Source organism: Eulemur rufifrons, chromosome 20 (assembly GCF_041146395.1).
Source record: "Eulemur rufifrons isolate Redbay chromosome 20, OSU_ERuf_1, whole genome shotgun sequence".
NCBI lineage: Eukaryota > Metazoa > Chordata > Mammalia > Primates > Lemuridae > Eulemur > Eulemur rufifrons.
This window is the reverse complement of record NC_091002.1, coordinates 6,152,338-6,179,555: the sequence shown is the minus strand read 5'-3', so window position 1 is coordinate 6,179,555 and position 27,218 is coordinate 6,152,338. Positions and strand designations below refer to the sequence as shown.

Below are 27,218 nucleotides of genomic sequence, written 5' to 3'. Positions count from 1 at the left end.
CCTTCTGTTTGAAATGTCTGCATACAGGGATCACGTTTTATTGGAACATTTAAGTAGGGCTATTTTTTGAGTTTTATTTTTATAGAAAATACATGAGGTTTAGATTGTTTAAATGTCTCTCACAAGTCACAGGTTTTATTTTTGCTTTAGCCAGGTACCCCAGGTGAATTACCATGACAGGGACCAATTTGTATGTTAAATACTGAACTTGGCATTTCTTACAACACACACGTAGTTTATTAGAATCTAAAACATAGTAAGGCACAGGCCTAAGGTTTAAGTTCCTAACAAAATAATCTTCCTCGTTCCCCCACCCCCAAATAAAAGAGAGAAGCATATTTGCTGTCTCCTGGGACAAGTTTATTAACCCCTTCCCTAGGGCTACAACCCTCCAAGGGGTCTACACAGGAACCTCAACTCCAGCTGGCCACCAGGCCTCTAAGCAGGTTTCACATGTGGAACAAGTCCCTACCTGTTCCATACCCCATGGCCCCTAGGGAAGCTGTACGTACCCACTCTTGCCTCTATAGATCTGCTCCCACCTGCCTTTTTGCTCCAGCATCACAAAGCTTTTCTGTTTATATAGCAAGCTTGGCCTCCGTATCTGTCATCCAACATGGGTGTTACTAGAGAGTTTCACTGGGCCTTGATCTTTCTCTCTAGTTGTTTATTCTTGGTTTTCTGTTCATTTTGTTCTTCAGAATCCCTGCTCACCTGCTTAATGAGCACGCCAGAGCCCACCTCCTATAGAGGGCCTGTGTCAACAGAGCCTTGGCAGGATGTGCTGGTATGCCCTGACAGGCTGGGGGAGGAAGCAATGCCCTCCTCTCTAGCTCCAAGGCCCATGCCCTTTTTAAACCAATTCTTTTATTTAAAAAAATTTCAAACCTACAGAAAAAAAAAAAAAAAATGGAATAGTACAATGAACACCAATACACCCTTCACCCAGAATCACTATTAATATTTTGCCAAATTTGCTTTTTCTCTTTTTTAGACCCATACATATATATGTGGGTATATATACAAACACACACACATTTTTCCCCTAATCCTTTGAACATGTTACCAAAAGCTGACACTTGATTCCTAAACATATCACAAGGTATCCCCCTACACAGCCATAGCACCTTCCACACCTGAGAAATTTAACATCAAGAAGAACTTCTAATCCAAATTAAAATTTCTCTGTCACAAAAAATGTCCTTTTTAACTCCCCATCCCTCAGCCCAGATTCAAGATCTGATCAAGATGCGCATGTGTCCTCTGGGTATTTCTTTACTCTTTTTTATCCCAGAACCTTTTGTCCTTCATGACACTGACCTACTTGAAGGTTCTAGGCCCCACAACATGCAGTGAACAACACAGAGCCAGTGCTCACCTAGGGTGGGCTCCACTGGCCACAGCTCCGTCCTCCCTGGGTGGGGGGATAATCTGATGGGGTCCCTAGAACCATTCTTACTTCCACAGCAGCCCTTTTTAGGTCTCATCTTATTTCTGTCTTCCATGAATCATTCAAAATTTTTGGTCTGTGATCATTTTCTATCTGGTTTTCAAGCACTATCATTAATCTATGCTTTAAAAAACATTCACACTTTCCTAGTAGATTATGAGCTTAGGAGCAAAAAAAGGCAGAAGAAAATGTATTCTGTCTGCTCTTCTCTCAAAGAGCACTCAGGCACCAAGGAGGCTGCACCTTCCCAGCTGAAGTCACCAGCAGCAGACAGCCCACTGTGCAAAGGAAGGAATGACATCCGCTCCCCAGGCTCTAGCCACTAAAGGAGCTGCCCTATAAGGCCTGGTAGCACCCTTCAGTCCCGGACCTGGGGGCATCCCAGATGCACTTTCTTTTATACATGCCCCCTCATAAACAAATCATCTGATCCTCCTTTTCTAAGAACAGTGATTCCCTCTAGCGTGTAGGTTCCAAAATGTTTAAGAATATGGGCTTCACACAAGCAATGAACAACCAAAAAAGACTTCACTATGTAACCAAGAACATGTGAACTTTCCTAATCTGTGTTTTTCTCTTTTCTTGTCCTGGCCCTTAAATAAGACCTCTTAGTACACTCTTCCTGTATCATCAGACATGTGAAGTTCTGGGACGCTCTCACGGCTGAGAGAAAGTTAGCTCTGGCCTTCAGGTGACTGCTGAAAGATATCCTGAACTTCGTAAGAAAATGTGCAGATGTTTGAATAAAGCAACTAGGAAGACAAAATGATAATATCACCCCAATGCAAGGTCTACTTCTACAGGTGAACCCTCAGGGCCCCATGTTCAGGACACTGCAGAAACTTACAGTGAAGCTCCAATCTCATTACCTTGTCTATAGTAAGCATGTAGAAGTGCGTAATGTCGTTCTCGTGTGCATACTTGATTCTTGCCATGCATTCCTCTTCATCAATCACCTCCCCAACATACTCATTAACAAATTCTCCCTGGAAATCAGAAGAACACAGTGACAACAAAGAGCACACTGACCATTTCTTAGTGTCAGGGCTCTAGACCCAGCATGACCAATTAGAACAGGGCACCTCGGGTGGGGTCTTACAAAGTCTTTATAAGTTAAATTCAAAAGATTTTATACATATTCTATAAAGAAAGGTTGTCAAGGAACTATTTAAGTATTCTTGAAGTAGCAAAATTCCAACTCTTCTTCCTGTAATATCTTCTCTCTCAGGAGCACTGTCTGACGACCAGGCTTCCACACAGCTCACCTTTACCTGTTCATTCCCTCAACAGGGAAAATGGTCACAAAGACTCTGACAGGCTCTGCAGCAAGAGTCTGGATAAATCAGCAACCAAGGCAGGCACAGGAACAAGAGCGCTAGGAGGTGCTTCTAAGCAATCTTTTCTACTGCTGCTGGGACTGGCACCAACTCTACATTCTCTCTGGGTCGTGCTGGATCTGCCGTGGGGATGGCCCTGGGGGTCTGAGACCACCCATTCCTGGGCCACATCAAGGCACACTGGGGCAAGGTGGCAACAAGATGAGCAAGTCCAGCTGTCTCTTTACGCACTAGGCGCACTTGGTAATTCAGTCTGAGAGCGGGAACAGGACATCAGTGGTCTCTGGCATTTACTAATGACTTTGTCCTAGACTACACCAGGACTACCCCTAATACGAGTCATCTCCTTGCATCTGCCTGGTGAAAGCTCCCGAGCATCTGACTGCTGGTCCAAAGGAAAGTGGGTCACTTCCCAAATCTTTCATTTCATAAAAGCAACCATCAAAATTCTGACTTAAGGCATGTAATTTATGAGAATTTATGAGTTTTAATGCTCATGGATAGGATAATCTTTTTCATGTAACATTTAAAAATATTCAATTGTAATAATTACAAAAATTTTTTTAAAATACCACTCTCACATGAATGCAAAAACAATAAGCAAATAGGAAGCCAGTGAACCATAATTCCTCAGAAGCAGGGAAGGGACACCACACACCTTTCTGATGTCCCTCTTGGCAACCAGGCCCCACCCTTTGCCATCGGTCTTGATGATCTTGGTCTCTGGGTACTGGCGCTTGGTGAAACACTGGTTCTGGCAGTACTCTCCCGCAGGACACACCTGCGGGTGGCACTCGAACATCAGCATCCTGTTCAAACACTCTGAATCAAAGCCACAAGGATTCTCATCTGTGGGCTTACAGTTGCATTTCGGGATTTCAGAAATATCAGCTGTGTAGATTTGGACTTTCCCATAAGGTTTATTCACCTGCAGGGAAAAAGCAAGCTGTCTTGGCCGCACATACATGAAGAGCCTTCTGGATTCTCCTGCACAGCCACTACTGCCCCTCCCCACCCAGCCTCCTGGTGGTCTTAAGCTTCAGAGGTCACATGCATCAGAACAGTCCCTCACCCCGACCCCGGCAGGAGCTCTTCTCTACCCTCTTAGCACAGGAGGCAGACACATGACCTAGGAGCCCCATCCCAATACCCCTGCCCACCCACATTATTTTATCTTAGTGTTTGTGTTCCTCATTTATGAAAGAGAGCTGGGCTGGGCACTGTGGTTCACACCTGTAATCCCAGCACTTTGGGAGAGCAAGGTAGGAGGATCGCTTGAGCCCAGGAGTTTGCGACCAGCTTGGGCAACATAGCGAGACCCCATCTGTACAAAAAAAGTAGCCAGTCATAGTGGCACATGCCTGTAGTCCCAGCTACTCAGAGGCTGAGGTGGGAGGATCTCTTGAGCCCAGGAGTTGGAGGCCACAGTGAGCTGTGATCGTGCCACTGCACTCCAGCCTGGGCAACAGAATGAAAAAGACAGTTGGATCGAAATTATATTTGTGACAGAATGGGACAGCTAAACTTTATTTGCCCTGATAATGAAGGCTATGGGTCAAAATCAAATTAAAAAAAAGAAAGAAAAAAAGCTGACAGTGCAGGGTATCCAGGAAATGCCTGACCACTCCCTCCCTTGTACAGCTTCCCCAGCCATCTGTCTAACCCTCACCAGGCATCTACGGCCATGTGAGAGGGTACCCAGGGAGGCAGTGGTGGGAGGGGGGCACAGTTCCTGCCCTCATGACCTTGCGGTTTATTAACATTGCAGGAACAACCAAAGGATAAAAGTAGCAGAGAGAACTGAGAAGAAACTAAAGTGGGAATGGATAATTTTAGGGAAGATATGGTGGAAGACACCTTTGAGCTGCTGTGGTGTGACAAACTGTACAACACTTCGCAGAATATCTACAAATATTCCCCAAGACTCTAGAAGTTTCATGCCCTCTGATCCTGTAATTCTGTTTCTAGGAAGTCATCCCAAAGAAAATATTACATACAGATGAATACAGAGAATGCTTTCTTTATACACAATGATATCAACTGCAGCCCAGATGTCAGAAGCAAAGACGGAGCATGTGACCCAGCTACACGGCCGCTGGCACCCTTGTGTCCCCGGGCCATGAGGCTCTGGGTGATGGGACTCAGCAGCACATGCCCCTGAGGGCAGATTGCTCTGCGGGACACGAAGCTCTTATAAAGCTGTACCCTGGCTATCGTCCCCCACACCTGGGGACGTTGGGCACAGGCTTCCTGTGGGGCTCACTGCAGTAAACACAAGATAGCAGGGTCATCTCACACCTTTGAGGCAGGAAGATTGTTCTGTCTCAGGGCCCCAGTGGCTGAGCCACGCTGTGGCTGAAACTGGCCCCCACAGACCCACTCTTGTCTGAGCTTAATTCTAGCACGTGGTGACAGCATGGTCTAGGTGGTGGGCTGGTCCCTCAGCTCCACCTGCTCTAGACAGTTGAGCAGGACTATCATTAATTCAACACTTCTCTGGTCACAAAGGTGAGCTTCACGTTCTAAGGCAAAACCAAGACCTGCCCCCCACCAAGACCCTGCATGCAGTCACTCTTGTGTAAAAATGACACATACTCGGTGGTGACAGCATCAGCTATTTGTCTACAACTTCCTGTGCAGCCATCCACACTGGGTACTACAGACACTAGGCTCATGACAGCCCTCTCACCAGCCACAGCCTAGACACAATGAGTCTGCACACCTGAGAACCACTCATAGCCCCTTGGTGAAGACTCCACATACACATACACACACAGCCATGCCTGAGAACCACTCACAGCCCCTTAGTGAAGACTCCACACACACATACACATACACAGCCATGCCTGCAAACCACTCACAGCCCCTTAGTGAAGACTCCACACACACATACACACACAGCCATGCCTGAGAACCACTCACAGCCCCTTGGTGAAGACTCCACACACACATACACATACACAGCCATGCCTGAGAACCACTCACAGCCCCTTAGTGAAGACTCCACACACACATACACATACACAGCCATGCCTGAGAACCACTCACAGCCCCTTGGTGAAGACTCCACACACACATACACATACACAGCCATGCCTGAGAACCACTCACAGCCCCTTAGTGAAGACTCCACACGCACATACACACACAGCCATGCCTGAGAACCACTCACAGCCCCTTGGTGAAGACTCCACACACACATACACACACAGCCATGCCTGCGAACCACTCACAGCCCCTTAGTGAAGACTCCACACACACATACACACACAGCCATGCCTGAGAACCACTCACAGTCCCTTAGTGAAGACTCCACACGCACATACACACACAGCCATGCCTGAGAACCACTCACAGCCCCTTAGTGAAGACTCCACACACACATACACACACAGCCATGCCTGAGAACCACTCACAGCCCCTTGGTGAAGACTCCACACACACATACACATACACAGCCATGCCTGAGAACCACTCACAGCCCCTTGGTGAAGACTCCACACACACATACACACACAGCCATGCCTGAGAACCACTCACAGCCCCTTGGTGAAGACTCCACACACACATACACATACACAGCCATGCCTGAGAACCACTCACAGCCCCTTAGTGAAGACTCCACACACACATACACATACACAGCCATGCCTGAGAACCACTCACAGCCCCTTGGTGAAGACTCCACACACACATACACATACACAGCCATGCCTGAGAACCACTCACAGTCCCTTAGTGAAGACTCCACACGCACATACTCACACAGCCATGCCTGAGAACCACTCACAGCCCCTTGGTGAAGACTCCACACACACATACACACACAGCCATGCCTGCGAACCACTCACAGCCCCTTAGTGAAGACTCCACACACACATACACACACAGCCATGCCTGAGAACCACTCACAGCCCCTTAGTGAAGACTCCACACGCACATACACACAGCCATGCCTGAGAACCACTCACAGCCCCTTAGTGAAGACTCCACACGCACATACACACACAGCCATGCCTGAGAACCACTCACAGCCCCTTAGTGAAGACTCCACACACACATACACATACACAGCCATGCCTGAGAACCACTCACAGCCCCTTGGTGAAGACTCCACACGCACAGCTCTGACGTATCACCTTTATGTGCTTGTACGGTGGGGGCTTACGCTCACTCTCCTGTGTTTCTCGGGCTTCCCTTTGAAGTTTAATTTCACGAAAACGAGCTTCAGCTTCTTGTAGAGCTAAAAAATCAATGAAATGCAAGTAAAGATTTTAGTAAATAAATACATCTATCTTTTAAGCTCTATATTTTAATGATTTACTCTAAACTTCCACTAGCAAGTATACTTTCTAGTTCCCATAAAACTAGAGGTTACGCAAAACCATAAAAAGGGCAGGTGTTTTAAATGCTGCAAAATGTTTTAAACAGCAGAGTGCTCAAAGAATGTGTTGGTAACTGAAGCGCCCTGGGTGCTGTTTTGCATCAGCTGAATACAAGGAGGCCCCAGGTAAGTTTCTGTTGGATACTCCCATCTCTGCTGTGGTCTGAGGACAAAGCACCCGGATCAATATTCGGGACTCGTTGTCCTAAGACAGAAAATGAAAATGCAACTTTGTTTCTCTCAAAGAGAAAAGGGGCTCTGAGAGGTGAAACAGACTCAAGCAACAAAGAAAACACAAATAACCAATATCTGCCCTAAAAGAACAGCCCCACAGTCAACGTCAATGTCAACGCCAGCTGTGCCCTGTGGTCTGCCCTGTGTCAGTGGCTGCTGGCAGTCACTAAGGGGTCTGCCTCTACCGGATGCCTGCATCCAGAGTCAGGAAACCCCACCACCCACCACTTACCAGCTGACTGTAACCTTGAACTCCTAGGCCTCAGGGGTGGTCAATCCTCCAGCCTCAACCCCCTAAGGCACTAGGATTATAGGTATGAGCCACCACACCCTAAAAATCTTTTTAATGCCTGCTCATTCTTATTCAGACCTGAGTGTCTGCTGTGTGCTGAGGACCTGCCAGAGAAGAACAGACTCCTACTGCTCCACACAGCCTGCCAAACCCCTGGCATGGTGGAACTGACACAGCTTTCAAAGCTTGTACACCCCACCTGCCACCACATGTGCCCAATCATCAATCCAGCTACAACACAGCGCCTGAGCTTTCCCTACTGACCTCACTTGCTCTTGCTCCAGTATAATACGAATTCGTCCAGTGAGATGGCCACAGCCCATCCTGTCTCCTTCATGCTGGATTTTTGGCCAGCTATGTGCCACGGTGGCTCCTCTGTTTCCTACCCTGGCTATGGGATCAGAAGCAGAGCACTCTGCCCACCCACTCACCCTGACACCTCATGAGACACTGATGCCCAGCTGTCTACTGAAAGGCAAATGAAGCCAGAGAGAGCTGGGTGCACACGGTCTAGACAACAGGAAACTTTCCTCCAGATCTGCATCTTATATAAAACAAAGCTATGAAAACTTTCTGTAAATTAGGACTACTAGTAATTTCTTCAAAATAGCTTTATTACATTTTAATGAAATTAATCATGAGCTAATGATACAAAAGTTAATAGTGTATCTTATTCTATGCCTCAATAAATAAATCAGTCTGAAAACTTACTTTTTTCTAATTTAAAAGTACAGATAGAATGCTTAGTCCAGTATTTTCTACAAAGAACAAATTTCAAAAAGCAGAGATCAGGATTAACAAAAATGCACGAGAGTGCTGTTCCACTCTCTATCTAGAAATCTCCATACCGTTTTTGAAGACTCTTCCGATCCCTCTGACCCCCTGGTAGCGGCTGCCCCGGTCCCCCTCCATGTATGGGAACACTCGAGCCTGATGCGTCCAGTAATAATCTTTAGACCCAAAGAAAAACACAGGGAATTCTCCAATCTCGTGCTTCATTTTCTGAATATTTGGGGGAACATTTTTGGGATGGCAAACTTCTGCCGGCCACCATCTATTATAAATATTAAAAACAGGATTCACAGACTCTTCAGAGAGAGCGACAATAATTTCAATACATTAAGTACTGTAAAGTGAAATGAACACATTTCAACAAGGAAAGACATAAAAGCATATGATTCTATTTCTCACACCTGTAGTTCCCAAGTTTAACCCAAATAATATCTTGGAAGTGTAGTTTCTTCCCAGCCTTGCAGTCATTGCAGAACCAGCTGCCGTCGGGCATCTCGATGTTCAGGCAGTCTGGGTGGAAGGCTGCTGGACAGGACTCACAGCACAGGAGGCTCCCCCCTGCAAAAGGAGGCAAGGTGGGCTTAGCCTGTCCAGTGCATCAGCCCAGGCATGGCTCTTCACAATCCATAGCCATTGCATATTCAAATCTTAAACATTAGTTTAAAAACGGTAAGACAAAAGCTAATGTTATTTTTACCACAAATAATTTCCCATAAATCTGTGAAATGATCATGGTGAATCTGGAAATAACATGCTACATTACTAAATGTGAAGACATGGAAAATGTTAGAACATCAATAAACATAGGATAGACAGGATTGAAGCTTGCCCTCAATGCATGGTTTCTAGGAGCATCAGTAAGAGCTGCCTGTGCTGACAAGCTGGCAGGCACCCCCCAGGCCCCTCACCTTTGGAGCACACGAAACACCAGCTGACATTGACGTGGGCATGGTGCCTCTTCCCCTTCCGAGCAGTGAAGTGGCCCGTGCAGATGATGCTGTTGGAAGCAATCACCGAGCATCCTGCTGCCAGACAAGCGTCTCCTCCGTGATAGGCAACAGGGCAGCGGACACACCGCATCATTTTACCTGAGGCAAAGAAATGCACCCTGAAGACCCTAAACATTGCCCACTCCATTATAGCAGCTAAGATTACTGAGCCTCAATAAATTTGAAAAATTAATGCTGAAAGAAACTTTGATAAAAATACCTTTGTATTTGATAAAAATACCTTTCTTCTAGGCAAAGGTGCTTCAAAACTATGTTTGAGAACACGGCCAAGCATCTGAAATGCCATATTCTAAAATAAAGTCAACCAGCGTTTCTCAGCCTGGCACGGCTGGCATCTGGGGCATTTGGGCGGCCGCCCCATGCACTGTATGATGTTTAGCAGCATCCCTGGCCTCTATCTACTAGACGCCAGGAGTACATCCCCAAAATATCCCCCAAAATTGCCAAATTCCCCTGGCAGGCAAAACTGCTCCTAGTGGAAAACCGCTGGAGTCAGACAACCTACAACCCTGAATCCCACACACCTAATGTTAAATAATGCAAATGTCATTCGATCTAAAAATGTTTTTCTTATATATGAAGGGCCATTAAAAACAGAGCAAACAATCTATCAAAATGGTTCAGAGGGTGCCCCATTCCTAAAATTAAAAATGGCATTTAGGAGGGAAAGGAGAATAGGGGGCAGGTCCTCTGTCAAAGGAAACCCTAACCCAACCCGCATCAAAGTCAGTAACTAGGATTAATGATCTTTGGTGACAAACCCAAAAGCTGCCATGCCACGCCCACCTCTCAAAGCACCTATGGGACAATGCAGGCACAGTTGTACCTTTCGACGGCCTTGGGTTTGCAGGGTTTGAAGCATGGCAGCTCACACAGCTGTGCAGGGGGCAGCGGAAGCCTCGGCTCTCAAACACCGTCAGAGAGAATTTCCTCACACACGTCTCATGGTAAAATTTCCCACACTGAGTTACGACACAGCGCTTAACATCTGTCTTGCTCTCCTTACACACGAAACACGAGTGAATCCCTAACAAATGGTTAAAGGGGTGAAGAGAGAAGTAAATCAATAAGAATTAAACTGTAGTTCTAAGCCACTAAATCAAGCAGGTCTTTTGTGGACGCAGCCCATGTTGCTAAAGCATCTGGCTCTATTTCCAACCCTGCTGACTAGTCCAAGCATTCTTTAGAAAAAAAATCCAGCCATCAAGGGTTACCTTGCTGTGATCTGAGCTCCAGCTTTACCGTAAATACAGGACAGTTGTACTAGGCAGCCTAGCTGGGGAGGCTCACTCTAGCAGGCAAGAAGCTCGAGGGAAGGGGCTCCTCTGAAGAAAGGCTTTTCCTCCCTGAGAGCATGGTGCAGAATCATTCATGATCACAGGCAGACACCCTCAGAGGTGAGGAGCTGCAGCCGAGCTGCCTTGGCTCAGGGCCTCTCCAGGAATCTCCCTGACCCAGAATGTTTTCTGACAAGAGCCAGGAGAGCCCTCAGGCCTGGCAAATAGACAGGGCCACGGCTGTGCAGCCCATCTGCCCGCCATGGCCTCAGACTTGCACGGAGAAACCTGATACGGTAATGCAGCTACAGAACTAAAGTTCTGACCACTCAGGTTAAGCTGTTCCTTCAGCTGAACTAAAGCTCAAATAGATACCTTGTCTTCCTAAAGAACTCCACGCACCTATGAATTTCAGCATTCTGCGACCAACCAGGTTACCTGCACTAGCAATGCCGGGCTGTCTAGAGCTGCAGTGCCCATGATGGCCGCCTCACAGACAGAACAAGGCTCAGGCCAGCCCATGGGAAGGGTGTGGCAAAGCCCACAACCTGATACCCCCTCCCTCAGTCAGTCACTGTATACCAAACTGGTCATCTCATTGAAGTAGTAAGGCCTACCATCTGATGGGGATGTACCCAGGGGAACACACACAACTGAAATCAGAGAGGAAACTGAGGGGCCCTCTGAGAGGGGATCACACCTGCCAGGTATAGACTGCAGACTCCCCTGAGGGACGGGTGGTGGTGTCAGGGAGGAAGCCTGTTCTCTGCTAGTGGCTCAGGACAAGAATAGTGAAGGGAGTGGAGGAAAAGGTGGCCAGTTGAGCTGCAGAACTGCCCACCCTTGGGAACAAGCCTTAGAAGCAACAGAACTTGCCTGAGGTGCACTCGCTACAGGTGAACCTCCCTTCTGGTCTCCGGGAAAGCCCGAGGCAGGAGAGGTGGAAAGCTCCACAGCAGGGGCCTTCACACAACAAGAGGCTGCCTGTCTTCTCACATAGCTGTGGGGACAGAAAGGGGCCACATGAGCCAACCCAGCACGAGTCCCTTCTGCACTCCTCCTTACCACAAGGGGACAGTTTGATTGTCTACAATGGCAGAAAATCCTGTTTTGTTGCTCAAAGAAATATAACCACAGGTGTCTAGTGAAATGTCTAGCTTGAGCAGAACCCATAATACAGTATCAGATGGAAACCAGATGATGCATTACAGAAAGGAGTCAGTCCCTTAGCAATGGTGCAGGAAACAACAGGATCAAAACCCTGAAGGGTACATTCAAGATGTTTCAACTCAGATTTGGAAATCAAGAAAACTCACAGCACATTTTCATCAAAAATCAGTCATCCTAGAGCAGGTGACAGGTACTGAGCTGGCTGCAGGTGAGGCACAGTGCTAGCATTTCTCACGTATCACCAGCCCTGCACAGAAGGTCCAGCTTTATTTCTACCTTATGGATGGGGCAGGGGCTAAGGCAGAGAAGTCAGATGACCTATCCGAGGGCACTGTGCCAGCAGGACACCAACCTGGGCCCTCATCACTGCGTGCACTCCTGCCCCCTGAGCACAGGTTGGCTGACATCCACCTTGGCCACTTAGCATGGCCCACCCAGTGTGGTGATAACAGTGAGACCAGAACATCAGCCTAGCACCCCCACCTCTTCTGACATATGACCTTTAGATGTGTATGTTATATGTGACGTGTATGAAACACACATCCTGCATATGAACAAAGGATGTTAGCTGAGGCAACTTAATCCGAGGACTGTGCTAGTGGCCTAGCTCTTTCAAAACAGAGATCAGTGAGAGAGGATGGGGCTGGGGAGGGTCTGGAGGGAGGAGAGAAGATGCTGCAGCCTGGCTCTGCTGTACCCACAGCCCTCGGCAGGTGCCATCATGGACAGAGCAGACGCTGCCTTCCCCTCACCTGACACACGTACTCCTTTTTGGCGGTCACTCCTCGCTCAGACTTTTTAGATGAGACGGACACTTCAGTCTGTGTTTCATCTGCACTTTCATATGGTGACTCCGAAGGCTCGTCTCCCAGGCTGTCTGAGACCTAGAGATGAAGGAAGGTGGACGACAGTTCACTAGTCGCAGAAAACAGTGAGTGGCTGCCCCCTTCAGAGACTCGCCCCACCTGGCCTCATCTCCTAGAGTCTTTCTCAACACCCATCACTGCCAGTGACTCCCATCATCAATTGGTTTTTGTGATAATACCACTTGTCAATTGAGCTGTACAGAAAATTCAAAAACGAACTTTATCCTACTCAATATTTAGCATACATGTGTATATATGAGGCATATTCCTTAAAAATGAAATAAATCATGAAAATCCAATTTGCTCTAATAGGTGAACTAAGACGGGCTTTGGGACAGAGAATCATGACCTTTCTTACCCAACTGTTCAGTTCCTACTATTTTTAGGTAAGAAAAACATGTTAGTGCCAAATGAATTTTTAAAGGAACCAAGATGAATTGTCAAACGTAAGGTCTCATCAGGTGACTGTGCTGTCCCGCTGTTGCCTAGGTGGAGACCATGAGCCCTTCCAGAAGAGTGTGCTCCCACTGCTGTGCTGACCCAGAGGCCAGGGGTCTTCGCTCACACCCAAAGGCAACTGGCCCTGCTGCTCTTCTTCCTCCCATGGCCACGTCTCCCCTGAGATTCTTAGTTCATTCACTCCTGCTCAGCAGAGCAGGTAAGGCAGGAAAAGGGAAGGTAACATAATGCCTACTTTGCTAACATTTGAGTCTAAATAAAAGGCCCGGGAGAAAGAAGTGGAATTTCTGGGTAAACGGAATGATTTTCAGATTGTAGTTCATCCGTCTGTCCTTCATTTAATAGAGATGATTAAGACCAGGCCGAAGCCTCACCCTTGATGTACATAGCATCTCGCCCTCGCTTGACAAGCAGTAAATGTTCAAATTAATAAAATAGAAAACCTTCTTGTCTATCAAATTCAGGTGTTAAAAAAAATTTGGTTTTTATTTGATGTTAGGTAAATAAAGTGTCAAAATTTAATTTTAGAGATGAAACAGAACTCTATTTCCTATACACCTCAATACTCACAACAAGTAATTACATTATAGGCTTGCTGTTTGTTAATGAACACAAAGCTAGAAGTTGAAATAGGGCCACGTTAAAAAACAAGAATGAACCCACCAGGGATTCTGATCAATCCTGTAGCCTTATCAATGAGCTTTTCCCAGATTTAGCTCACTGAAATCACAGGGAGCACTGGAAGAAAAAAAATTAAAAATAAACACAGGAGTTTTTGTTGACTTTAAATTAGCATTAAAGTTGGCTGACTTCTTCTGGGGGCTTCTGCTGGCCCTGACTGGCAAATGGGTTGCTCTTCTAGTCTCACTAGACACATCTGGTAATAGCACAGACTAAAGAAAAAGTTGCCTTTTAAACTTGATTTCCTCACCTTGTCCAGGAAGATGGAAATAGTAGCATGAACAACACTAAATCAGTGCATTGCCCCACGGTGAGACTCTGTCACTGTGAGGCTAGCTGGGAGCCTGTAGGGGCTGCAGCCCACCCTCGAGGCTAGCTCACCTCCTGCACTGTCACGTTAACATCCGCAAAGAAGCCACTTGAAATATCTGAGTTCAAACCCCAAATCTAATATGTCCATCAGATACAGGGTCATAGGAAGGGGCCAAGTGTTTCTGAGGTGGGCATTGGGGGAGCCTGGGGCATTGGGAAGCAACGGCCTCCCTGTCTGGCTGGGGCCCCACTCAGAGTCGCCCACGTGGCTGCCGGAGGCTGACCCATCTGACTAACAGAGGAACCATAGCCATGGAAAGGGGTCTCCACTTAGGCTCAAGGAAAAAGAGCCCCATGAGCTACCACCAACCCATGCTCTTTCCTTCACATGGCTGGAACAAATTTAAAAGCTAAAAAAGAGAAAAAAAATGCATGGAAAGAAAGACAGAAAACACAAACCAGTCCTGGATCAGAGGAAGGAACAGCACCTTTTATTTAAGATTTACAGAAAAAGTTAGCACGTTTCCACTTGGAGATATTTACTAAATTAACAAAGTCTGTTTTGAGGAAATAAACACTGAAATACATATTTTGAATGGAAATATAAATGTTAGGACACACATGAGGCTCTTTTCCTGATTGGGGTCTGAGATCCACATACAGAATACAGACCTTACAACATTACAGTCCATGACACAGATTGCAGAAGGTTCCAACGTTTACCCCACCACACCCCTTCCCAGCGACTGGACAAAAAACTAGCCACAGTCGAGAAGGATCCAGTGCTCTCCGATCAGCAAACCCCGCAAGAAGAGCAAAGTACACAGGCATCACACAACGAGCCTTACTCCAGCGGCAGGCACCACCTCCACACCCCAGGTGACGTGACTCACTCGGAGACGCCATTTGTGGATGTGACACGATCACCTGTGCGGTCCCAACACAGTCCCAGATCTCAGTCTAGACATCTATGATCTATTCCATGTCCAACAGGGTGCATTTGGAAAGAGAAAAGTGCAGTGACTGAATGGACATAGACTGTCAAGAATTTCCCGTCGCTTCCCATGTCCACCATGGCCACGCTTGTGGCACGGATTTCCGAGTAGCTTAGTTCCTGACTTTTGAAAGTTTTCTTGAGTCTGAAATACTTTCTCCACTCTCTACTCAGTATGAGACAGTATGGAGTTGCCTATTTGCCTTAGAAATACATTCCTTCGGGGCAGGGAAAGCAGTCTCCTTGACATATAGCAGGGACTTTTCAAGATGATGTTACCAAACATAATGTAGCCTAGGGCATACATTTCAACCAACTGCTAAAAGCCACATGGCTGTTCAGGGTGACTTACGTGAACCGCAGTCAAGTGCCACCTGCCGTGACTGCAAAGCAGTCCCCTACTCTTTAGAGTGGTGTCATACACATTGAGTTTTTAAGTTTTTGACAAAATAAATCCCTTCACAACTTGAATGCTACATCATTTTTGAAATACAATTACAGACCTTGAACAACAAATATTTCTATAAACCAACATTATTTTCGTGTTTAAGTTATGCTTTTGTAAAGGAAGAAATTGGTAACTAGAAGTACTTTCACACAGTGTTTTGGATTTACAAATTGTAAGAACCCTGTTCTTAGCAGATTTAATGAGTTTAAAATTAATTTAAAATACTAATCTCAAGCAGGTCTTCCAAGTTAACATCACAGTGAAATATTAAAGTGGAATTAAAGTAATTTTAAAATAAGTCACTCATCTAAAATACTATAATTCATAATAATTTTTTATTAAAATGACCCTTCTAGGTTACATAGACTAGAACCTTCCTAGCTGATCCTAAATTCTAGGGTTAGGGCAAGGCATGAGTCATTGAGAACATAAAAAATCTCCAGTTCACAGAACATCATTGTGCTTCACAGTCATCTTCTAACCTACGTGGGCTTCTGTATCATCCAATAGCCCCAAGAAGGCAGCCACGAGAAGAAAGTGGTGGCTGTGGCTGCAAAGTCAGGCCATGCCTTTGTCAGAGGTAAAATGAGTCTTTAAAATGTCCTATCAACCCAGCTTTGTCCTAGCTGTGCCCTGAGCAGTGGCCATCCCATGGGGAGTGTACTTGGGAGGGGCCTGGTCTGACCAGCTGCAGGCAACAGGCTGTGCATGGTCTGTGGAGGACTTGAGAACAATGACAAAACTGCCTACGGCCCTCCACCCCCACTTCCTCAGGCTGGGCCAAGACCCCTGTCCCCATATCAGTCATTTCTTGACAACACAATATGTCTAGTTAGCATGCTTCAAAATACTGGCAAAGAGTGATATGCAAAAAGTCCAACAACTGTAAGTAGACTAGAAAACCTTTTAAATGTGGATCTAACGTGTAACCATGTAGTTACAGAGGTATCTAACAAGATGAGGCCTGTAGGGTTGTTAGAGGGTTGCCCTTGCTGGTGAAAATGCCCCTTACCCTTCCAGTACAAGGAATGAGATGAATAAGAGACTCACAATTTTCTACCTGCTAAGGATAGTCAATTTTACATCACCGGCAGGTAAGTTAGTGGTAATTTCTATTATTCTAGGTAAAGCAATAAGAACAGTATCTTCTCCCTTCTCTACTGCATTTGATTAGTCAAAAAAAAAAAAAGAACAGTATCTAAAGGGGTCAAAATCAATTTCATTGACCCAAAATCCTAAAATACATAGGAGTCAGTATATTTCCTTAAAAAAAAAGAAAAAAACCAAAAACTTTAGAAGTTAATAAAGAAGCCAGTTAACAGCTCTGAGAGCATTTTGAGAAACCTTTTCTAATAAGATAGTGGGATTTTGGTTTCTCCAGCAAAAAACTATAATTTAGCTTTATAATCTAAGTCTGTGTACAAAAGCCTGACCAGAAAATCTTTAAAATGAATTAACAATTTAAAAGGGACAGATGTTTGAGAAGTATGTTATGTTAGAAATCAAATCAAGTGTGTTACGTTAGAAAAAATGAAGCAAACTTGCCAAAGTCAGAACAATCATATTTCTCACCTTCTGCTATCAGAGAGGTGTTCTCCCCAGAGAAGGGATGCCTCTGCTTTAGACCAGCCTTCCAGGCACAGCTCAGGCCCATACATAAAACTGACATCAGTTACCACTCACTCGCCAAAAGAGCTTGTTTCTATTCAACTGGATCAAATGAACCAAGGACTTTCCTCTCACTAGGAAATACTCATACCCGTACCCACACCAGGACTGAAAGTGTGGATAAAACCGCAGCTCAGCCTTGCCACAGCAGGCACATCACATACTCAGGCTCTGGGCAGGAACCTTCTCAAGGGCTTTTCTAATCATTTTAATTTTATATACATCCACGGGCAAGTTTGTTTGTTTCTGAACTAGATGCTAATTAACACTCTTAATTTTCTTTTTAAAAACATTTTTGTGACAGACTATCAGCAGGTATTAGAGCCACTCACCATTAAGCTGATGTTTGTTCTGCCTGGCCCTATGGTCTGGCCACTCTCACACACCACTAGGCACAAAACTTGGGCAAGGAGGTCAGGGCCAAGCAATCACGGGACTCATAAACTTGTTCCTGACAGTTCAGGTCCCACACCAAGTTTTCTTCTTCCTTCCCCCGGGTATATTCAGCTGTTAACATCCACAACTATGTAAGCCTCTCGAAATAGCCGTGCCTGCTTCCTGCTCCCCAATCCCTGAGCACCCCATTTTATTCTAACCAAAACTAAGGAATCAGATATGCCTAAAGCTAAGGGCCTCATGGGGATCACCTAGGCCACCATTTCCTCTGATGGGAAAAGTAGGCCGACCCTCCTCAGAGGCAGTGGGGCAGACAGGGCTCCTGGCTCCTGCCCCAGGACTCCGTGCAGTGCACAGAGCCACCCTCTGACTTCTATTATATAAAACTTTGCTTCCGTATCATGAAACTCCACTTAGGTTTCTTGGTGATTTTCAGGAACATCCTCTTAAAAATACTGGAGTTATTTTCAGCTGGGAGATACAGATATAATAGATATAATGTATACTAAAGAGAGTACTGAGATATAACTACACCTAAAGTCAGCATGACTGGAAAAAGACATTTAACTTTTGGATGAACTCTGAAGAAAGGCCCCCAAGAGAGACAGAAATCCATCTATAGCAGGTGGAGCAGTTTTAGATGTGGATATTTAAAGACTTGGCAGCCCAGTGGCTCCCAGATCTGTCTCAGAAAAACAATGCAGGACCTTTACTGCTAACATGTGCACCTACTCTATCACAATGGAGTACTTTCAGTTTTAGAACAGCTACAATCTGAACTTTTATATATTGTGATAATTTTTCACTTCTCCTGAATGCCTCAGTTTTTATACTAGAGAGCTACCTCCCCCCAACAGGCACAAACGTGGTTGTATGAAAGATGGTCGGGACAACACAGGCAAACTCATCTGGACGACGGGAAATTCAAATGACTTAAGGCTAGAATGCATTGTTGCTATTTTGACATTTCTAGGAAATGAAGGAATTCCATGTTAAATTCGTAGCATAATGAATTTTTGTACTCTTGGCAGACAAACTATTGCTCCTCCCTAAGCTCTTTCAAACAAGAGTCCTTTCCACTCACTGCCCTCAGGAAGCTCTGCTCCTCCATAATGAGACCACTCCTGGCATCTGCAGCAGGACAGTTCACTGCAGAGTGTGTAGTACACCTGCCTCGGCCTAACTGGTCACCCTCCAAATGTCTCAGAGGGTGCTATCTCCTGAAGTTGGGAAATACTGCATAATTTCCATCCTTGCTCCCCCAGGCTCCCAGCTGAGGCTGATTTTATGCCACTCTGTGTACACCATTCAGCCATTCTGAAGGGTCTCCCCTTCTCCATGACAGAGAGGAAAGTACTCATGCCATGGCTGACTTCTAATGCCTACATCACATATGGCCTAGCTGGCTGGCCACCCACTCAAAATTCATCATGCTATAATTTCAGATGAAATCCCTTAATTCTTGCCAAAAGCCTTTCAGACTAGAGTGATCACTTCTGGAACCAGGGCCATTTTTATGTCATTTTTTTCCCACATCTTTAAATTTAGTGATTTTTTTATTTTGAGAATTTTATTTATTTATTTATTTGAGACAGAGTCTCACTCTGTTGCCCGGGCTAGAGTGCCATGGCATCAGCCTAGCTCACTGCAACCTCAAACTCCTGGGTTCAAGCAATCCTTCTGCCTCAGCCTCCAGAGTAGCTAGGACTACAGGCATGCGCCACCATGCCCGGCTAATTTTTTCTATATATTTTTAATTGTTCGGCTAATTTCTTTCTATTTTTAGTAGAGACGGGGTCTCGCTCTTGCTCAGACTGGTCTCGAACTCCTGAGCTCAAACGATCCTCCCGCCTCGGCCTCCCAGAGTGCTAGGATTACAGGCGTGAGCCACCGTGCCCGGCCTATTTTGAGAATTTTAAATTTACTCTTAAGCTTTTTCATGTCCTTTAGGAACAGTTCAACTTAGATTGTGCCTGGGCCATCTTTGAGGCCATGTATCCCACAACATTTGAGCACAGGCAGCAGAGCAACCCAACCAGTCCTCAGCCACACCATCCAGCTCCCTAAAGTGCCACACAAACAAATCCAGCATTCTGCCACTTCTGGGTTTATTCTGTCCCCACATGCATAATGCAGTCAAGGGGACCACTTTTCATGCCAAAGCAAAATTTATACTTGTGGATAAAAATAGAATGATGGCGATTTTATTATTTTTATTGTTAGACCGTTACTGTCACAACAGCAAACCACGTAGTCCTTGCCAGGCACAGGCGCCCTAAGTATGTTACATGCGTTACATCATTTAATGGTTTGGAACAGAAGTATTAGTCAGAAAGTTTCATTAAAGGTAAAACACAGCTGAAGAGTCTGCTGGGAATGAAGTGCAGGCTATTCACATGGTACTGTGACTAGCATGCATTCTGCATCTATGACCTGAAGGGCAAGTGAAGCCTTTTCCTCGCCATGCAAACATGCGGACAACCTGGGGGCACGACACCAGGCTGCTCACCCAAGATTAAGACACTGAAACATGAGGGCTGATGTTCTATAAAAGCAACTGATGAAGTGGCTGGTATAAATAACCTGATTACAGTATCCCTTAGAGAGAGAGAGAGAGATATATATATATATATACACACACACACACATATATATATATCTGTCCTTGAATCAAAAGAGTTAAATGGTTCACAATGATACTTTAAATGGTATTTTTTCCTAAAAATTTATTATATCTAGTGTCATAGTAAAACTGTTTAGTAAAAAAGGACAGAATCAAAACTCTTCCTGCCTTTTATGCTGGAAATTAGTTTAGTATCTACAGTCTTGAATACATTTCATTGGCAATGAGAATAGTAGACAAAGACCCCTTTTAATGTGTACTATTTGTTCTTTGTTTTTGAAGGTACAGATGCTGACACTTTTCAATAAAAATTCAGTAAGTTATGAACCAGAGGAGAAAACGACCTCTAGCAGGACCACCCCTTCTGTGCAGTGTCACTGTTGCAGCTCTGGACAGCCCCTGATTGAAGGGCCTGCTTTTCAACTGAAATCTACATTGACCATTGGAATATGAATGTGTTTCTATTATGAGATGAATGTGATTGAGTAAATGGCCTTGATTAGGTATCTTACCTTGGTCTTAAAATTTGTTATCTGTTTTCTTCATTGTATGTGTTTATTAATACCAGTAAAAACAGATTATCACACATCTTCCATAAAATGATTGTGATAGAAATGTCACTTAGTGTGTACGATGATACACCACCTGCAGCAGGCATCCTGGAATATTACATCATTTTAAGTGCAGTACAGGGCAGCTGAGTTCAAATCCAACTTGACTGATGTGGGCTCCCATAAAAGCTGTTACCAGTGAAGGCGAAAAAAATAAGAATTTGCTCTACTAAGGGAATAAGAAATGAAGTTACAAAACACTTAAATCACATTAATTCCTTCACAGGCCTTTGTCATGCAAGTGTGTAATTTTAATCTATTCTCTTCATCGGGGTGATGTAGCACCATGTAATAATTATTCCAATATAAATTTTATTCATCATATACACCTTTTTCAAGAGGAATTTAAACCACAACATGACCTAAAATGTCTTGAAATACCAATCCTATGAAAATCTCTTATTTTAATCAAGTGTGATGAAAGGAAGGAAATATAAACATGCAAAAGGTACATAACCCAAATAGGTGGTCAGTCTGAACCCCCAAAAAGCAATTCCCATGGTCACTTAACTCATGTCAGAACCAGGCCCAGAAGTATTTTTTGGTTTTTTTTTTTTTTATAACACTACACTTTGCCTCATACTGCTAACAGGCATTCAGCATTATATACATTGTAAACATTTACTACAGTTCAGTAGCGTTAACACATAATAGATAAGTCTATCTGTTTGACTAAAGCTGTTTTAATTAATAGTATAGGTCTATAAAAATTAACTTTAATGTAAAATTTATATAAGCCACACAAAAGTAGTCTAATGGAAAATGCCTAGTAATTTAAATATTTTTATATAAGGAACATAATGCATACTGTGGATCTATGTATCACCTTCAAAATGTAAGAAGGTATATGAATTTCATGTATTTAATATATAATATAAATGTATTTAGTAATCTATTCTAAAGAATTTAAAATCAGTTAAGTCTAATAATTATAAAATGTTTCATCTAAGTTTCCCCATGTTCAGAACAACTGTCTAAGCCAGAAAGATTAAACTCCCCTGACTCACAGGCATGCCTATCCAGTTTGTTCAGCCTTCACCCTTGCCATCTCAGCCCGTGTGTTACTCTAAACCAAAGCCTCTAATACACAGGATTTATGATCAGGAACCACAGACAGGATTTCAGCAGCCTCAATGTTCTTTCTATTGTACCTGACAATAGTATACGTAAAAACTCACCCAGATAAGTGGAACAAAATATGATGCAAAAAAGAAACTCATTAAAAATTTTTTAAAACAAAAATGCCAACTTAAATGAAAGGGTCTACAGAACTAAAACTTTTTATTTTTAATGTTCTTCTTCCTTGGAATTGTAGACTATCTTTCATTTAATTTTCTAGGATACTAACCTGAATTTGGACAAGAAAGGAAAAAGAAAAAATATTTTGCATCAAATTTGCCTTTCCGTGTTTTAGCTCCTAGAAGTTCAGTAAGGAATTCTTACTGTATTTTCTCAAATCTGCCCAAATATAAGAAATGTTTAGTTATCTATACATATCAACTATAAGCCCCAGTCCTACATATGTGAGCAGCTCCTAACCACTACTGAGTTGGTTTGAGCCACTGAAGAAAATTCCACTCAAAGGAGTAGAATTTAGTATTTGCACCAGCACTGAGGGTTCACAACGGCGAGGGCAGCGCTCTCTGGGCAGCTTAACACACTGGAAGGCCTACCCCTCCTCTAACAGGAGGAGACAGTTGAGGCACACCCCATCCCTCCTGGGGACCGTGGGCCTTCTGACCCAGCAAGAGTAATAGGCCTATCCAGCCTCTGCCTCACTATCTTATTTCAAAAAGGCCTATCTCCTCATAAATATAAAAACAGGACTCATGTTTACAATGAGAAAAACAGAATCACAGGGAACAAAATAACAAGAAATTAAAACTTCAAAGCAAGCTGCATGAAGGTTATCACTAAGATCAGGAAACCAAAACTACCTCTGGATAAAAAAGTGGTCACATTTACATTGTGTGGCCATCCATTTTTTGTATTGTTTTTAGCAATGGCAAAGACTTTAGATCTGATAGTAAAGTCTAAATGTCATGTTACAGTGATAGCAGGTAATAGCCTCAAATAGCTATTATTTTGCTATCACATATTTTGCAAGTCCAGAAAACAGGAGTCATATTACAATGATAGTTCTGACTCACCTCAACACTCAAGTAACTAAGAATATGCCAGAATTTAAAGGACCAAAGACATGGACCCAAAGCTATGAAACGCATGAGGACAAAGAAATCTCTGGCTTCCTCCACAATCCTAGATCTGGAAGCCATAGGAGTTCAGTGTGGCATGTGAGCCACCCTTCACCCCACTGGTATAAGTGCACAATGACCAGTGTCAGCTCAACTGACACAGTGTGTCATGCTAGAACCAACGCAGACTTACTTTCATGTGAAAACTTACAGTGTGAGGATTATATGAAACACAACATTTTAAAGACAGATTTCAACAACAATTAAACTGCATCCAGACTGAAGTATATATGAACATTTACACATACACTGTGTGTGTGTATTTATATTTAAAGTGCTCAGACTAAAATAATGCACTATTTATTTCCATTTCATTAATTTTAGATAGTCAAGAGGACTTAAAACTCACCTACATTTACGGAGAACACCATGTTATGCTTATTAACTGTGACCCTTTACTCACATTGCAACTTGGTAGCTAAGTGGCTGGCCTTCATATGAATGCCATGGTTATCATCATGATTATTATCATTATTATTTTACCTCATTCTCAGTTAAGGATGCAGAAGGAGATGAACTTTTGCTAAACCCAAGAGCTGAAGATGCTGTCGCAGAAGCTCGATTTCGCTTCTTCAGTGGTTTGCATGCATCAGACAGATTTTTCGTTGCTGTAAAATAATTTTGGTTTATAAAATAAAGTTTCAAATCTTAAACCCTCAAGTCTTTACTGCTTTAATATTACCCCTCAAATAAGTGAAGTTCTAATGATGAATCTTCTGGGTTCCTCTGTCCATCTGGCTTAACTTTTTATCATGGAAAAATCTGAATATAAACAAAAGCAGACAAACTGTACAATGAACCCCATGTCCTTGCTGCCTGGGCCCCAAGGCCATTGACCTGAAGCTAATGTGGCTCCATCCACACGTGGTTCCACAACCCCCTGCCAGATTATCCTGAAGCAAATCCCACACATATCATTTCATCCATGGAAAATTGAGTATAATCTCTGAAGCATAAAGTTTAAATATAACCACAATACCACTATCATACTTACAAATCAAATCATCAAATATCTAGTCAGCATTCAAATTTCCAATCACTCATAAATGTTTTTTAACAGTCTATTAACTGATTGATTGATTGATTCTTTTAAAGAGACAGGCTCTTGCTATGTTGCCCAAGCTGGTCTCAAACTCCTGAGCTCAAGCCATCCTCCTGCCTCAGCCTCCCAAGTAGCTGGGACTACAGAAGCATGGCACTGCACCCCAGCTAATTTTTCTATTTTAGTAGAGACGGGGTATCCCTCTTGCTTAGGCTGGTCTCAAACTCCTGAGCTCAAGTGATCCTCCAGCCTTGGCCTTCCAGGGTGCTAGGATTACAAGCGTGAGCCACCGTGCCTGGCCCTGTCTCTTTAAAAAAAAAAAGAAAACAAAACAAAACCACCAGTAGTACAGCACCTCATGCAAAGCAATAAAAACAGCCATTCCCAATCTCCACTTATTCTCTCCCCTAGGTTTTGTTTTCCTTTCTAATTAAGAGTTAGAAAGATAGTAAGCCTTCCTTATAAATTATCACACAGTATTTCAAAACGATAACTAAAATGGAATATGATTACCCTTTTTATTATTTTGATAGTTATTTTTCTTTTTTTTTTTTTTTTTTTTTTTGAGACAGAGTCTCACTCTGTTGCCCGGGCTAGAGTGAGTGCTGTGGCGTCAGTCTAGCTCACAGCAACCTCAAACTCCTGGGCTTAAGCGATCCTACTGCCTCAGCCTCCCGAGTAGCTGGGACTACAGGCATGCGCCACCATGCCCGGCTAATTTTTTGTATATATATATTTTAGTTGTCCATATAATTTCTTTCTATTTTTAGTAGAGATGGGGTCTCACTCTTGCTCAGGCTGGTCTCGAACTCCTGAGCTCAAATGATCCGCCCACCTCGGCCTCCCAGAGTGCTAGGATTACAGACGTGAGCCACCACGCCCGGCCGATAGTTATTTTTCATAAACATTTTAAGCTAGCTTCTTTAACATGTGAAACAGAAATAACTAGTCATTACTTTTAGTTACACAGAGGATCAGGATACTGAAGAGTGGTGAAATTTATAGCAACAATTGGCACTATCAAGTAAAAAACCTGAAAATTTCTGGTTTAAATCACTTCTCTAGTAAAATTTTAAATTGAAAACAATACAGCCAAGTAAAACATCAGTAGAAAACTTCAACAAAATTTAGCCAAATCTTTAAAACAGCTTATACATTAAAATAGTTTATTTCCCAGCTACATGAGAACCTCCTTTCCTTCTTACTCTTTTGGGTTATAGCTTAATTGTGGATCCTTCCCCTCCCCTGTTCTCCTTCCTCAGTCCCTCCTTCCCCTCCATACTCTCATCCCACCCCCCACTGGGCCACCCTGTTCACCCACCTAGCCCAGCCCCAGGCACCCAGAATTATTCAAGAAGGAAGGAGCACTGGCCACATTACCTGCCTGGCTCTTGAGCGAGGAGGCTGCCTCTGTGGCCTTGTAAGAACTTGTTCTGGCCGTTTTGTCAGTGATTGTGTCTCTCTATTATTTAAAAAAAAAGAAAGAAAGAAAGAAAGAAAGAAAAGAAAAAGAAGAACAGACAGAAAAGGAAGGAAAGAAATCTCATGTGAATAAAAACACAGGTTGAAAAGTTTCATGACAGAAACTTTTTCCTTTGGAAATGTGTCCCGAATACACAAGTCATCCATAGTTGTCCAATCTCTGAATTTTTTTTTCACAATCTGGACTAATTTTTTCTTTGCAACTCCAGCTCTCACATCTGTCAGGAGGGCGATCTGGGTGAGTCATGTTGTTAAGATACCTGACATGAGTTGTATTCAACATGCTTCCTAAACATTCCACCGAATCCAAAGCAGAGTGTTCATTTAAGGAAATCTATCCTTCTACTCAAGAGGTGCCCAATTAAGTTAAAGTCAGCAATGCCATGTTAGATCCAGCATTACTTGTCTAATTCATACATTGAGCATTTCCAATTTGAGACAAACTTCAGATATACCTAACAAAGATCAGTAAAACATATTTCACAACTGAGAATAGCAAAAAAAACAAAATAAAATAAAAGACAGAGAGAAGGGATCATGAACTGAACATTCTGTCAAGATTTTGAATAATGTAGTTGAAAATGCCCTGTCTCCAAAGCGCTAGGGAAGTACTGCCTAGGGGTTACCCCGCACTCAGGAGGCAGGTCCCTGTACTACTCATACCCCACATTTCCCACCTGCCTGAGAGCAGGGCAGGTGGACAGGATGCTGGGAGTGAGTGGGGGGTGGTCTTAAGGACTGTGCACAAAGTAGCAGGCGAATGCACTTGGGACAGTGCAGGCACATCAGAAGTACTCCACTCACATTAGGAATCATATGTGGTGTGGCTTTAGGGTTGTGAAAACCAGACCAGAGGAGATAACACTACTTTATCATGTGCTATTTCCTCAGCTACTACTTAATAAAAATATTTCTACCTAGCTACTTAATGTGAATTTTGCTATTTCAAATGTCCAGGATCATACTTTTTTTCGGGATATTATTTACATACATATTTCAAAGCAACCAATTTCAGTATGATATTCAGCAAAGGGCTGCTTTAATAGTCAGTGACCAGAGGAAATACTAAGGATGTGCTTCGTGGTAACTGCAAACTTTAGTGACTCCAGGTGAATTTCACCGAGCTTATTACTGAAAACTTTGATCACTGAACAACCCCATCTGATGGCAGGTGCCCCAGAAGAATGCAAATGCTTCCCTGAACTACAAATGACTTTAAAGAAATAAGATGGAGGATGTGGTGTCTACACATTTACACTTTAGCAATGTGAGATTTATCTTCCGTTCTTCAAAATAAAACAATAAAAAGAACATCTTAATTTAGATCAGTAAAAGATAGGATGAAGCTTTACTCAAAAGTATAAGTACATGACTTCCCTGTCAGAACTATTACTGAATATAAATTCAAATTAAAGTTCAAAGTCTATTTAAACTT

General features: G+C 43.6%; 2 protein-coding genes across 3 annotated transcripts in view; both read right to left on the bottom strand.

Moving 5' to 3' along the window:
- Positions 1-27,218, bottom strand: part of FGFR3 (fibroblast growth factor receptor 3) — a 366,177-nt gene that overhangs the window by 213,134 nt on the left and 125,825 nt on the right. The window lies entirely within an intron of this gene.
- Positions 1-27,218, bottom strand: part of NSD2 (nuclear receptor binding SET domain protein 2) — an 89,519-nt gene that overhangs the window by 12,980 nt on the left and 49,321 nt on the right. The window contains exons 8-18 of one of the 2 annotated variants that reach the window (XM_069495556.1): positions 25,682-25,763; positions 23,743-23,867; positions 12,699-12,830; positions 11,653-11,776; positions 10,326-10,526; positions 9,398-9,577; positions 8,891-9,047; positions 8,546-8,751; positions 6,927-7,030; positions 3,446-3,715; positions 2,320-2,436 (exon numbers count right to left, since the gene is read on the bottom strand). In XM_069495556.1, coding sequence (XP_069351657.1) covers positions 2,320-2,436; positions 3,446-3,715; positions 6,927-7,030; positions 8,546-8,751; positions 8,891-9,047; positions 9,398-9,577; positions 10,326-10,526; positions 11,653-11,776; positions 12,699-12,830; positions 23,743-23,867; positions 25,682-25,763 — 1,698 coding nt within the window. Of the gene's footprint in view, positions 1-2,319; positions 2,437-3,445; positions 3,716-6,926; positions 7,031-8,545; positions 8,752-8,890; positions 9,048-9,397; positions 9,578-10,325; positions 10,527-11,652; positions 11,777-12,698; positions 12,831-20,982; positions 21,134-23,742; positions 23,868-25,681; positions 25,764-27,218 lie in introns of those variants that run through there. The other variant, XM_069495557.1, reaches the window with a different exon arrangement.